The sequence below is a fragment of the Triplophysa dalaica genome, chromosome 25, assembly GCF_015846415.1.
Source record: "Triplophysa dalaica isolate WHDGS20190420 chromosome 25, ASM1584641v1, whole genome shotgun sequence".
Lineage (NCBI taxonomy): Eukaryota > Metazoa > Chordata > Actinopteri > Cypriniformes > Nemacheilidae > Triplophysa > Triplophysa dalaica.
In genome coordinates this window covers 6,593,938-6,609,007 of record NC_079566.1, presented here as the reverse complement: position 1 = coordinate 6,609,007, position 15,070 = coordinate 6,593,938, and the positions used below count along the sequence as shown (strand labels likewise).

Genomic DNA, 15,070 nt, shown 5'->3' with positions numbered 1-15,070 from the left:
AATACCTAACTATTTTACGAGGTGGCCAGTATGAATTCGTATGATGTGGATTGTACAAAAAAGTATTAAAACAAAGAATACTGTATTCCCTCCGTTAACCCCACCCCTAAACCTAACATCGCTGACGAGAAATCAAATTGTGTTTAAACGTATAAATAAGATTATGCAAATACGAATTAGCCGCCTTGTAAAATTGTTACAAATTCCTGTGAGAATGTGTTGGATATTTTCCAAAAGATTATAAAACTGACCAAGTGGGAGGTCACCTGATGAGAATGCTCAAAATCGAAATAAAAAAGTTAATCTGAAGAACTGAGATGTTCACTCATTTTTAGCTCACTACTGCATAAAACAAAAAGGGCAGAAATAAAATACAAGACCATGACTTCAATTGTGTTTTCTCCAAATAGTTCTGTTTCAGAGCAATCGACTTATGTGAGATCAATTCTAGAGGAAAACTACAGTTATCAAGGTATATTACAGTAATTATGTGCTCCCAAGTTTGAACCTCCTCTAAAGTATTCAATTTAAACAGAAGCCGATACAAAACAAAGAACTAAACTTAATTTCAGGGAAATGCACACCCTTAAAATGCTTTTAACAACCTCCTTTGATTTAATAAGCCGCATGACTTATTCAAAAGCATTGCTCAAACAGATTGATGAATGGAGATTTAGATTTGTCATCCGCGAATAGGACCTGATTGGGGAACCACAAATGTACACTCATAGATCTTGGGACTGCACATGGACACTGTGTACAGGCTCTATTGCACAATACAAAGTGTGCTGCTAATTGGAGTGAAAGGAAATCAATAGCAAGCCTGTTTAAGGCTCCTGAGCAGATGCTCGAGCCCCAAAACCCCTAAACAACAATCAAAACTCCCATTACACGCTCAGCTCCACCTGAACCCCACAAAGCACCCAGTGTTAAATAGGATTCTTTTGTGATTTTATTCAGCCGGGTTCATTTTAATCAGGAGAGACTAAGGTTAAGCAACACCGACAGGTAATAAAAGGGCCCATTTCCTGAGTATCTTGAACTGAATATTACTGCACACAGTTCTTATTTTATATTTATGCATTTGGCAGATGCTTTTATCCTAAATTTATTCAAAAACACTTTAGTGGGTTGAAGCTTACATTTAATTTCACTCTGGTAGCAGAAAGCATGACCTTGGGTAGGGGCAAATTCTATCAATTGGGCTACAGGAAAACTTAGAATATCAGTCATCTGTGTAAAGAAATTCTAACCTAAAAACAACAATGTAAAAATTCACCTTGGATTTTACCTCGGCATTGAGGAAACCTTCATCCAGACACCGGAAGTTGCACTGATGGTGTAACACATAAGATGATCGGTTGGATGATCGGGTGTTTGTTAATAAACACAAAATACTCCCTTCATCCCCTGCCTTGTTTTTAGGAGGAATGTGACGGATTATATTTTAAATAATCTATAATATCATTTGATGAATACAGTTTTCTTACGTGTGTTCTGTCAAAACAGGAAGCTGGATCTGCCCTTCTAGTTGTGCTTGATAGCGATGACCATGAACAAGTCGCAAAACAAATTTCGGTGAACAGACACAAATCATTTTAATATCTTTTGGTTGACTAATAAAAGGATAAAAGTCGCAAACTCAAATGTTTAATGAAAGAAAATACATTCAAAGATGCATGCAGTTAAGAGCTCATTCACCACTGACACAGCTTGACGTGTCACATATTTGTGTTCAACACTGCCCTCTGTTGCTGCCAAAAATGAATCATTTGAAAGAAGAATCGAGTCAAAATGATTCAACCAAGGTATGGCAGTTACAGTAAGTGGAGAAATTAAATCCTTAAGGAACACCACTGATTATTGGTTAGACTACAACACCAACATAAAGCGGACAATATAAAAAAACAAGGTGAAGATGAGCAGACAGAAACTGGAGAGAAAAACAGGTCTTACCTTGTCTGAGCCCTGCAGCTGCTCTGATGACAGAAATCATTCCCAATTGACCTCCATTCCAAAGCTGTGACATCCTCTGACCTGCAGGCTATCCAGACAGCCTTCCTGATGACTAATGACATCTAATCAGACAAAGCTGTCACAAAACAATGTGTCCGCAGGTGGAAGGGCCTTGGAATTTACTCTAATACTAATGACTTACACTTCTGAGGATACAGTCACTGAATGTCTATGTAGGAAAATGTTCTTGGAAAGATGGACTGCGGCCAATTTAACATCCACTACATATACACATTTACCAGGTGGATTTTAAATCTTCTCAACAACAGCTCTTGCACAACCTTTGATTACATATTATGCGATTATAACAATAGTGTAACGTTTGCAAAATAAACGTGTCGTGGGCGTTTGTAAAGAACATGTTTTTCCCAGATGTGTAGTTCTGACCTGTTTACACGGTCAAGAAAAGAAACAAGGAACAGAATGATCAGCTCTCGTCATCATTACATCCCTCCAGACACCATACAGCACAACACTTCACAGTTATCTTCCCTTCAGAATCCAGAGATCCGAGCAGGTGGGCCAAGGTTTAGCATAAAAACACAACTCATTGTGCAATACAGGAAAGGTTTGTGGACATATTCCACAAAAAAACAAAAACACTCCAAGGTGGGCAACTTTTAAAAAGGATTGCTTAATTCTATGTATTTTCCCAAAACAGTGTTGATGTCCTGAACAACAATCAGATTTGCTATTTTTTCAATGTGCACTGTTGCAAAGCATTTGTGTACAAGGTGGACAGCGTATATAAACCGCGGCTGTGATTTGAATGTAACCAAGTACCACAGTGAGTGTAATATTACTTTTATACATTTTAAACAAGAAATTAATGTTGAGAAACTTGAGAAGCTGAAGCATTTCGGTCTGTGCACACACTTCAGACATATCAGAGCTGCTGGTTCATGAGGACTCGGGTTCGAGTCTGAACCAAAGATTGAGAAACAGTCATATGTCTACTTATTTTATGCCCAAGCTTGTAAATACAAAATTCCCATAGGCCTCAACACACTAGCTGTCCCGGTGCAATGGTTTAGTGAGTAACATTAGAAACCTTTGAAAGTTGCAAAAGGGTGGAAACATTAAAGGATTTCGGAGCTGTTGGGGTAAACTGATGGGATATCAACATTATTTAAAGATACGTCTCTGTGAAAGTAATGCAAAAATGAAAGATTTCACTTCAGAATATTTGAGGGCCGAGTACTTCTGTCAGGTTGCACTGATTTACAGTCGCATTATTGCCATGTGCAAGGCTGGAATGTTGGATAAAAGCCCAGTCAACATTTATTAGTTGGATGAGAGAATATTCTGTAGTATCCTACAAAGCTGTACTGCATATCTCTCTAAAATAAACACAATAATTCTTATCACTGACAATCTTTGGCAACATTTTGCATGCAAGTTATGATGTAGAAGTGTGAACATAACACATTCGGACATAGACTTCAAACAAAGACTGATCGATCCCAGATATTTTTTAAATAACCCCAAGGTAATGGTTGGCCACTGCTAAAATGTGAAAAACATTAAAGGAACAACTCATATTAACTCCCATAGACAGGATGTAATCCTGAGCTTTCATATGATCCCAAATGCACGTGAATCACCAGAAACGTGTGAGAAAAGACATTACCCTTGACAGCACAATCTTCTTTCTGAAGGCAGGATACAGGTTGACATTGACGCTGTTGAAAATAGCTGTAATAGTCACGACCGGATGAAGTAAAAGCTTGTAATGAAGGCAATTAGAAAATAAATGTCAGAGAAAATGAGACCATATGTGTGTTGGATGACTGTAAGAACTCTAATTCAGGGGACAAATTTTTGTCAATGTTCTTCTCGAATTCCAAATGAGAGTACTGATATGGGAAGGAGGTAAAAACACTTCTTAGAACGGTTTGCAAGTAGCTGTAAAAAGTATATAAATACATAATTTCTATAATGCTGAAATAAACATATTTAAGCATATTTAAACAAATTAAAAAAACAAATTAAAAATATTAACAAATATGAACACAGTCAGAGATAAACTGTTCCATCCTTTATTAAACATAGCTTGCAAGTGATAAATATTACAAAGTTATTTCCTCCAAAATTAGCTTATTTTTTTCAGTCAATGCATAATTGTTGTTAATCAACCGGCAGTAATCAAACAGCATTTTTTCATCTCCATTTTAGACAGTTAAATATCAAGGATGTGCAAAAGGTCTGGATTAATGTTCTAAATGAAAATAAAAACTTGACAAAAAGCACTTATTTTCCTTGACTAAAATCAATAATTGTTCAGGCCAATTTCCAATACTTCATTTTTTTAAACTGTACACATTAATCATAGTCTTTTTTTTACAAACGGATTTCAACATATTGCCATTTGCTTCAAAATTCAAACTGGGTAAACTGCAGCTAAAGTCTGTTTAAAAATATCTGTTCAGATGAAATTGAGAAAAACAAAAAGAAGCAATGAGCCAAAACTCTCTCCCGCTTCTACAAAAATGACCTGTACTTGCAACAAATAGAGAAAATATCATCCAAAAAGAAAGCAGCAAAGAGAGAAAATCACATGGCAGAGTGAAGTAAACCCCAGCGCTAGAATTCCAGAAAAGCTGATTGTCCAGTCAGAGAATTATGACAGCGAATCCATGACATAAAACTTAAAGTATATCTAATGTCACAAACCTTAGAATCAATACTTGCATGTGTGCAAATTTTCCATTGTTTTTTGTCTTATGATTTAAAGGCTGAAGGCAATAAGCATTGGAACAGTCAAAAACAAACAAAAACTTTTTTTTTCATCGTATACAATGTATACAATCTTCCATGACAAAAACAAGAGCATTGTGATTTTTCCCAAGAAAGAGAGCGAGAGAGAAACAGGGATATATTAAGGAAAGTTTGTACTGTAAGCAGTAGAAAACACAAATTTACAAGATCCTCCCTGTAGGGTTTACTGAACCCAGTACTTTAGCGAAATGCGACATTATTATTGAGCGTTAGAGTGCTTTGATTTTACAGAATCGCTTTGGATTTGGTCAAGTGAGGGGTAATACTGTCAGATGTTTCATCCAGTCTATGTCCTGCAAGACCAACACTTTGCACGGGACGTCTTACGAGAAAGGAACTCGCCGAACATTTACATAACTTCAATGTTTGAAATAAAAAAAGAGAGAGGTAACCAAAAAAGTAACATACGAGACTGTCCCATCATGTCCCAGTCCAGAGACTACAGAATGGATCAAACGCTCCACCAGAACAATGAACTTTTTTCTTCTGCAAATACTACATACTACAAAAACATACAGCCGGGGAGAAAATGCATCTAAAGAGCTCATTCAAAAACAAGAGAAGTATAATCCCATACATTTTGCACATTTGTTACACAATAATACACAGTGATCACAAAACGAAATGACAAGCTTCACAATATTCATGGCTTTTTGTTTGCTTTTCTACACAATATACAACCATTTTAATTTCATTTCATTATTTTTAATTCAAGGGAGAAAAAAGCATATGTACAATAAGTCATTTTTACTTCTGACCTAGCAAATATCGTGTCATCATCTGTTCATACATTTTTTGATTAAATTTGTTTTTTTTCTCCTTTTTTCTTTCTTTTCTTTTTTTTAAGAAACAGCTGAAATGAAACAACCAAACAAAACAGAACTTAATCGAGGACTCAAAGGAAGTTTAACTTCAAAATCCAACTTTCTCGTTAATATGAACACAGGTATATGGATGCATCTAATATAGTCTACAAGAGAGAGCAGGAGAGAGAAATGAGTGTACTATAAACACCCTAATGTTCATTTTAAAAAGAAAAAAATACAGATCATAAAACTGGACTTAAAATTAAATGAGTCATTAAAACTGAACAGAATGACTCAAAGGGACCGATTCATCATCATTACTAGGAAAAAAATAAAATAATGTAAACATCCTACCATCTAATATTGCACCTGCAAATTCAATCCAAGGTAGCTTAAAAATTATTTTGTTCAAAAGTTGCATCATTCTGCCACAATTCAGTGGCATTTTACTGGACACCATAAAAAAATCTAACTGCAAGAATCAGTGATTATACACATGACTGCTGCGCATGGATTTCCATTATTTCATCACTTTTAGAAAACATTCAAAGCTTCTTCAAAGCCATTAAGCGTGACCTGCATCACAGACATCGAAGTCTGAATTCCAAAAAAGACCTAACATGCCTAGTCTGAAAAAAAAAATGTGTTAAGTGCTATACCTCTTGTCAATGATCAGACCCTTCCGACTCTTCATCTTCCCTTTTAAATCAGCCGACCGGAAGTTACTGAACACAAAGCACTCCCCCTCAGACATTGATAGTAACTGAATTTGACCGAGATAATCAGACTGTGACCGATCAGCCAATCAGAATTTTTAATCTTCCTGCATAGACCGGCTCGATCACTAATACTGCATATTGACTAAACACTGCTTACATGGTGACCAAGGACACCGTTTAAAAGCTGACTGCCTCCAGTAAACCCTTTATGAACTATCAACTTAAAATGCATTTGTTTTGACTCAAGGTCAAAATGACAACAAGCAGGTCTCTTATGAAAAGATACATAAAGGTCTTTCTCCAAACTCTCTCCGAGACATCTGATGGCATCCATATCTTGACATTCTGTGACTTGAAACATTCCTGTCCTTTTTATCAACCATTTCTCAATTATTAAGAAGAAAAGTGCTCCTCCATATCGAGGCATCTCATGTGCATTGCTTCAACACGATGATTGATCCTTGTCAATGCCTTCCATTAAAACTCACTTGAACAATCTATGCATCAACCATTTTTCCAACAATTCCACCCATTTGCCATTTCAATGATTATCGTCTCCTGTGGCAAGTACCTTTCAGATACAAGACCATTTCAGGTGGAGACGCCGCCCAAAAAGAAATAAAGACAAGAAGATAATAACAAAATAAACAATTACACCCTAACAGAAACAAAAATCAAAAGGAGACATTGTTCATAGTGATGGAACTCTCAAGCTTCATTCTTTGCTGCGCAGCGAATCGACATCGCCACAAAAGAAGCGACAACACTGCATTCTTTAAAAGTGTAGGTTTTGAGAGACATAGGAGATCCCGCTCTGTGGGCACGCACGTATGTGTTAAGCACTGTAATGGGTCTCCAATTTCAACTTCTCACTGTACATTCAAACAGCTGGGGACTCAGTACCAGGCCTTTCGGTTTTTTCTCCTTTCAATGGTGTCGCCCGTTCCAAATCTTTTTTCTTTGTATGCCGTACATCATCTACCATCAGTCTCACAAGCCGGGTGTTCGCTTGCTGCTGTGTGGCCTTCGTAAGGTAGAACCATCATTGACTAGATCAGCACCAGTCTGCATCAAGATCAATCTGATCGATGGCCTCGGTTCTTCGTAGAAAAGGTTCTTGGTGGAGGACTTTGTAGTTTCAAGTGTGTAACGCTACAAAGGTTCGTCTTTCTCAAGTGAGAACGCTTCAACCATTCCAATACCAAAACTCAAGATAGAGGGTGAGAGAGAACGCGTGTCATTTTACAGGGCGACTGAAGGAGGACGCTTCGAAATGAACGACGACAACGAAAAGGTTTATATTCGTAAGTGACCCTGCAATATGGCGTCCTTCCTCTGAAATGAAATGCAAAAGGGCAAAAACATAAGATGCAAAAATCCACTAAACCTACTAATAAGTGTAATAAGATTAACTGTAACAGAAGCAACAATAATACTAATAATAATAACTGTGTAATAATAAGAGTAGCAATAACAACAGCAATAATAAGTTGAGATAACAATAAAGAGCTTTGCTATAGTAGGAAACCGAAGTTTGAGATGCGCTGACAGTCTGGTGTTTATAGTCTGACTGATTGAGCTGTTCTTATGGGTTAGTCGGGTAGGCACACGAACAGGCACTGCATGCGATGGGGTGAAGGTGTGCGTGTGTGTATGTGTTTCGGTGGATAGGGAGCGCTCTGATGTAGAACGGAGGGGGTGGCGGGGCGTTCGAGGAAAGGAACTGCAGTCCTGTCAGGGCTCATTTTTGCCCGGAGATGGACTGGGATATGGAGCGTGGGGGAATCATGTCGAGCAGATACTCCCGTTGGCGGTCCGCTAGGCTGGATGCCTTGTGGCCCCCGATGGCTCCCGGGTTTAGATAGGCAATATTCAGACCTGTGACAAAAAAAGGGGTCGGGTACACGAGGAAGAAAAGCAGATAAATTAACCAAGTAGTAAAACTGAAGTAACAAAAATTTCAAACAAAGCGAAACCGTCTCTCACCAGGAATATTGTAGATCTGCCTGTGGCTGTCATGCTGGCCCCGACTGCTGCCACTGCTGGTGCTTCCTCCACAGCGCTTGCTTGTCATACCCAGCAAGCCACTTGCCACAGAGAGCTGAGACGCCTGGGCGAAGTTAGAGAGGACACCTCGTGCCGAGCTGGACAGACTTCGCTGTAGAGAGGCCTGTGGCTGGGGAGTCTGATTGGAGAGATACATTTCATTATACCTCCTAAACAGAGTGACTACATCACAACCCCAAACCGCTCTATGTGGTTCTGTTCATGTCTGTATTCGAGGAATGTGTAAAAGTGGCACCTGTCTGAGGGCATGGTGTCGGATCAAGGTCTCCCCTTTGCTCACGCTAGTCACGGTCTGAGCTGAACTGGGAGACAAAGCAGCCTGCTGCTGCAACCTCTGCTCGATTTCCTGCAAAGAGTCAAAACAGAAACTGAGTAAAACTAGAACGTTACATCATCCAAGCAGTTAAAGTATTGTGAGACTACCCTTAAGAAGAGTTAGCTATACCAAATGTCTTTTTTATATGTGACTGACCTGTTCTTGCTGCAGAGCTTTAACAAACGCATTCTTCAGCCTGTTGGTGTGCTCGGCCTTCAGGGCCTTCTTCTGATTGGAAGTCATGCACTGCTCGCAGAGGATGCGGCCGCTCTTCTCCTGCTTCCAGTGTGGAGTGAAGTCAGTCCTGCACTGAGCACAGAAGAACGGCTCCACTTGTGGCAGTGACCCTCGCATTTTACCTGAAGAATGCCATTAAGAAAGATGGTTTAATGACACAATTAGCTGCAAAGTTGATCTTTCACACATTAGATGCACTGTGAACACAGCTCCCGCACCACATTTTCACATTCAAATGCTCATGCCTTAAAAAGAATAGTTCACTAAAAAATGAAAATTCTGTCAGCATTTAATCATCCTCTTGTCATTCTAAACCAGCATGACTTTCTTTCGCAAAACACAAAAGAAGATATTTTGAAGAATGACGCCCCATGGCCCCATTGACTTCCATGGTATGGACACAACCAAAAATATATATAGTAGCAGCAGCTATATAAGATATCTTGGCTCTATTCCTTAGGCCAAATCCTCAAAACCTACAGTAAACAATTGAAACTTCATTCAAACGATCCATTCAGTCACATGTGTGAGTGTGCTTTCCTCCTCTGGCTCTTACCCTGACTATCAATGACGCTCTGAACCACCTCCTCCAACCCCACCATGTAGATGAACTCAGAGTTGGCAGCAGAGGGCAGGAAGTGCAGCAGGGGCGCGGGCGGTTTTGGTGGTGGTATCTCCAGAAGGGTCTTCTCCAGCTGCTTACGCAAGGCCAGTTTAGCTGCCGCTTGGCTGCTGGCCTGGTCGTTCATAGAAGCGACGCTTGAGGCGCTGGATAAGGTGGATGGGCTGACGGCACCCACCCCACTCACGTTCACCCCCACGCCAGCTGCTCCCGCTGCCTGCATGTGTGCCAGATTCATGTAGATAGCCGAGGAACCTGAACGCTGCGAGACCCCCACCTGCTGGCTGGCAGCCTGCATCACACAAAGCAAAGAGAACCAACATTATCCACATGTACTGGCCTAGACTGTATATTTTACGAGATATTTAGTATAATTTTACCTGCTGATAGCTCAATGTATTGCCCAAGCCACCTGTGGAGGAGCGGCCCATGCCAGGTTTGGAGGGCAATCTCTGACCCTGAAGCTGGGCAGGATTGGGTGCAATAACCCGCTGCGACATCATCATGGGGGGCAAAGATGCGTTGGCAGCGGACCTGATTACTGTGTGGCCCTACAAGGAAAAATAAATTCAGCCAGGATTAATGTTAATGTGCAAAGCACTGTATGGCCACTAGATGTCAGCAGACACTACAGTTCAGATTGTACTTTGTTGACAGGAAGGCTTTTGTTTGTACTCAACAGATGGACCGTAATTAAAACTGGTAACTGGTACCAATCTATACTGTTATGGTGAGCTTAAGGTGCTGCTCCCATGGCAACCACAGCAGGCTGAGACATGTTCTGTCGAATAAATCCAACGCAGAACAGCGAAGACGCATTCACGTGTAGGAAATGCCTTTTAACAAATACTAATTGCTATACCTTAATAAATCAAATTTCCTATACAATTGATGAGAAGTAATTGGTGTGTTATTGTGAATATTATGAATTACGGTCAAAAGCTACACACTAATTTTGGCATACTTGTGTCAAATCATGAAAAATATTTAAATCACCTGTGCATGGCGTAGGTTCTGAGGCTCAGATGAGTGCATGCCTGGCCGAACCGGTAGTTTGCCCAGCCCCTGAGAGCTGTGCATGGGTGACGGCTGCACCGAAGATGGTGCATTCTGGACAACTGGGACCTAACAGGGGGAACAACAGGTCAAAAAGGGTCAAAAAGTCCATCTGTCAAAACCTGACGTGGACTATTTACGAGTGTAAATTTACTATTTACTGGGTGAAGTCTAACTTTGAGATGACCAGGTGACATTTTCACTGCAAAAATATTAAACAACAAATTTTGCGATATCGAGAACCATCAATGGAAAGCTGTGAATTTGAATGCGAGTGAATGCAAAAAATAATATTATTGTATGAGTAATTTAGAATTTAGATTTCTTGAACATTCCCCATCTGTCCTAGTTTGACAAACAGGTAATCCAACCCAAAATGCAATAAGGTTGGCAAAGGGCCTCCCCCAAATGTTCTGATTGGCAAACACTAAAAGGGACAGTTTACCTCCCCAAAAATGTGTCTTCATTTACTCATCTTCGAGTTGTTTCAAGTTTGTTACAGTTCTTGGCCACCATTGACAACTGTAGCAGGAAAAATGGCTTTATAAAATTTGTTGTTCGGTTGAACACGAAAGATGATATTTTGAAGAATGTAGAAAAGTAAATGGTTCTGGGGCACGTCCGACTACCATTGAAAATTTTCCAACTCTGGTAGTCAATTGTTGCCCAGAACTGTTTGGTATAAAGCATTCTTCCAAATATCTTTGGAACAACTCGAAGGGGAGAAAATTATGACAATTTTTATTTTTGGGTGAGCTGTCCCTTTAAGGCCTGTTCACAAAGAATGAATGTTAAAAAGTTAACAAATGACTAAATCGGCTTCCACACCAGCGGCTTATGTTTTCTACACTGTACCTCTACATTTCAAATGCGCAGGTCCTTCAATTGAAATGGTTTTTGATTGGCCGTCAATGTTTTATTCAGCAAAAAAATGTGAATCTAACTATAACTGTATTATTATTGTGGTGTAAACTAAAAATTGAAATAATTTTCATGTATTAATATGATGTACTATGATGCCTTTCCAAAACTCCAATCTAAAAATATGTAATAAAATAATAATGACATCATTTTAGTTATCACTAAAAAGTGATAACACGGTAAAGCCATGGTACATTTAAGGACTTATTTGTTAGTGTTTCACCCTCACATCTAAGTCGATTCAACAATTTTCATCCTCCAGTTGGAGTGCAAACAAACATCACACATTCTGAGTGGGTTGTAGCACTTCAACGTCAGACACGAGTGAGTGTTTATGGGCTGTTGCTGTATGTGGAGAGATGCTGAGATGAGACCCAGAGACAAAACATCTCAACACCACAGTATACGGGCGAACATCACACAGAGCTGCTATACATATCCGTGAGGTTACATCCTTTTCATCTCGCTCCGTTACCCTATTTCACCCCCTCTCGCAACTTATGGTCTTTCAAACAATAGAATGATATACCTCAACAGTTTTTCCTGGCATTAATATAACACTCAGCTGGACAGAGGAGGTTATTTTGCATGGTGCTAAAACAGTGAAGGTGAACGTGCTGTACAAAGAAACTGCAGTGTGGATGTGGCGTTGCAACTGAGCCAGATTTAGAGAAGAAACTGCACGACATATCCAAAACTGTAATTACTAAAGATGACTCACTCGTGGAACAGGATCATGAAATGTGTGGTTGCTTTAGCTTTTAGCTTTAGTGTGTCTTTTTTTCTTTTGAAAAAGGTAATGAAAATATGTAAAAATAACCACAAGCCAATCAATAGGGTGATTTCCCGGAAACGTGTTATCACTGTTTGGAGCAGGACTATCTGTTTAACCAACCAATAGCAGATGGGGCAACCCATCAACGATGTCAATCAAAAGGTAAAAACATGAAAAACAATTTCTCATTTTGTGTTCTACTAAAGTCATGTCCAGTCTAGTCTGGATTTGATGGGGAAGAGGTAGATCATTCCTGTATGAACCGTTTTATACAGAGCAAAAAGTCGCCAGCCGAGTTGCTAAACCAGCTGGCACTGTATGTAGCAAAAAAGGGCGAAAGAGCATGGCTCTGACCTTCTGCACCACATTCTCTTTCTGCATCTGGCTCTGTCTTAGTTTCTTGAGAAGGACCAGCTTGGCCTCCTCCAACCTGAGCTCTTCTCGGAGAGCTTTGATCATCTGCTGCCGTTCCTCGCCGGTCTTCCCCTGAAGAACATAAACACAGAATTACTGACTCGTGTTTAGAGGTCAAAGGTGAATTCAAGATCTGAACTCTGGGAAAGGTGTACCTTGAACATCTCCAGGTTGGCGTGATGCCGTTTTTCCTCGGGGTGTGGCGTGCTCCTGGGGCTGGACGCCTCGTTGTCTGATAAAATGATTACGTCTGGCGATGGAGTGCGTCTCTCTCGAACCACGTCACTGAAGACCAGCACAATCAGTATCACATTTACATTTACATTAATGCATTGGCAGACGCTTTTATCCAAAGCGACTTACATTGCATTAAACTACACATTTTGATGTTAAGTATGAGCAAACCCTGGGATCAAACCCACGACTCTGGTATTGCTAGTAGTGCCATGCTCTAACCACACAAACATTTAACATCAAGGTTTGTCGTTTCCCTCTTTCTCTCACCTTCTTCTAGCACTCATGTCCACTGGTTCATCCACTATGTTTTCCTTCCCATTTTTACTCGGGCCACCGTGGCCACCCACTCTCAAGCTTCCGTTCATTTTCTCCTCATAGGCCACAGCTCCCATAAGCCCCTGACTGCCTCCAGGGCCTTTGCCCTCCGCCATGGCCGCTGCCACCGCCGCCCCCTCTAAGGCAGCCAGATCCTTGCGTTTGAGCAGGGCAAGCATCTTCAGCCTCTCCATGGCCTCGTGACCCTCCATCTTTAGGCGCTTGGCAATGGCCTCGTCCCGCTCATCAGGCGCCTCCAGACCCCGCTTCAGCAGGTTCAGCCTCAACGCCTCCTCAGACATCCGCTCCATCCTGTAAAAAAGAAGCAAGATCACGTCAACTTATTTGATTTAAATAGGCAGTTACGAATTACATTTTAAACACTGAACAGTCATTTAAATTGTTAAAGACCAACTGAAGTGCTTCGAAATCTGCAGCTTTTTTGATACACCGTGGTCATTTCCTCTGAAACGGGAAATTACAGGAGGACATATTGAGTGGAACTTGCTCTTTTAAAATAGCCAATAGCAGGAGCAGAGACTAGAGTCGATAGATTCTAGAGAGGTCCCGAAGTGCACAATGGTGTCAGAAATCCCAGATTGGTTTTCATGGAAGTGAGAGACTGTTTCGGATCACACAAGTCTATAGCTATCATTAAGAATAAGCACATCATTTTATTCATAATAAAAGCACAAAAAACCTCAACTGATTTTAACCTTTAAATGTAACCAGAATCAAAGACAGAATCATTTGAATTTTCATTCGGAGGATCATTCAGAGGATGAGGACATCTCTAAGCTCGAGACCAATGTAAATCACTCCATTTTACTCTAAAAGAACTATACAGAGAGAGCGAGAGAGAGGTCTACAATGACTCCTTCTCACACACCCACAGACTTAACAGAGCCATTAGTCAGCCTTGTGCTGGGGCCGTGGACTATAGTCCTCAAGCAGCAAGTCCTCTCCCTGCCTTAATTGATAAATTACATAATCATTACATACAAATCAGTGTAACATTCATGGTTAGACTAAGGAAATTTGCTTGGGCTGCCAGTAGAGAGGGGGTATCCCTCTCGCATTCAGCTGCAGAGAGTTCCCAACACCCCCCTCCAAATGTCACTCGCCGCCCATTAACTGACACCAGACACCCCCTTACCAATGTCTGTGCATTTCACACACTAAAATATCCTGGGATCCAACCAGAATCAGTTAACTAAACTACTGAAAGCTGCATATTTCGGCCTGGAACAATGCGTTGACACGTCAACCTTTAATTAAATATCTGGACAGGATGCAACATATTCGAAAAAGTATCTTTTTCATGTTATTTATAGTTTTGGTCCTAACCAGCCACGCAGGTGATGAGTAGCAAGCTGCAATGGATCCTACATAAGAAATGTTTTGGCTTGAGAAAAAATGTTGCGGAAATGTGTCACGTCTGGTGTGAAGATCAAAACTACAAATAACATGGAAAAAATACCCGATTGATTTACTTTGGATTAGGGCTGCACGATTGATATATTACAAATATGAATATTGCAATGGTTTGTAATAACTGAATGATTTTAGCTGTTATGTATAATCAGTTTTAGGTCAATGCAAATAGCAAAGAGACTGGCGATAGAGTGAATGAGATGTTTTTCTATTCCCAGAAAAAAATGTGAAGCATGTATGTTGTTATAGGATTTTCAGTAACATTTTAATTTAAATCTAATTACAAACTTTATCATATATCATATTATGTATTGCATCATTGTGCAAGTCATCACATTTTTCATCTATATTGAATAG

The 15,070-nt window shown here is 40.1% G+C and overlaps 1 protein-coding gene across 1 annotated transcript in view; it reads right to left on the bottom strand.

Moving 5' to 3' along the window:
• Positions 1-4,039: 4,039 nt before the first annotated feature.
• gatad2b (GATA zinc finger domain containing 2B) overlaps positions 4,040-15,070 on the bottom strand; it is a 34,017-nt gene continuing 22,986 nt past the window's right edge. Inside the window, exons 2-11 of the mRNA XM_056741324.1 lie at positions 13,232-13,591; positions 12,883-13,012; positions 12,668-12,799; positions 10,558-10,686; positions 9,942-10,112; positions 9,496-9,853; positions 8,859-9,061; positions 8,622-8,732; positions 8,306-8,504; positions 4,040-8,197 (exon numbers count right to left, since the gene is read on the bottom strand). Of these exons, the coding sequence (XP_056597302.1) occupies positions 8,061-8,197; positions 8,306-8,504; positions 8,622-8,732; positions 8,859-9,061; positions 9,496-9,853; positions 9,942-10,112; positions 10,558-10,686; positions 12,668-12,799; positions 12,883-13,012; positions 13,232-13,590 (1,929 nt within the window). The 5' untranslated portion in view covers position 13,591 and the 3' untranslated portion in view covers positions 4,040-8,060. The remainder of the gene's footprint in view (positions 8,198-8,305; positions 8,505-8,621; positions 8,733-8,858; positions 9,062-9,495; positions 9,854-9,941; positions 10,113-10,557; positions 10,687-12,667; positions 12,800-12,882; positions 13,013-13,231; positions 13,592-15,070) is intronic.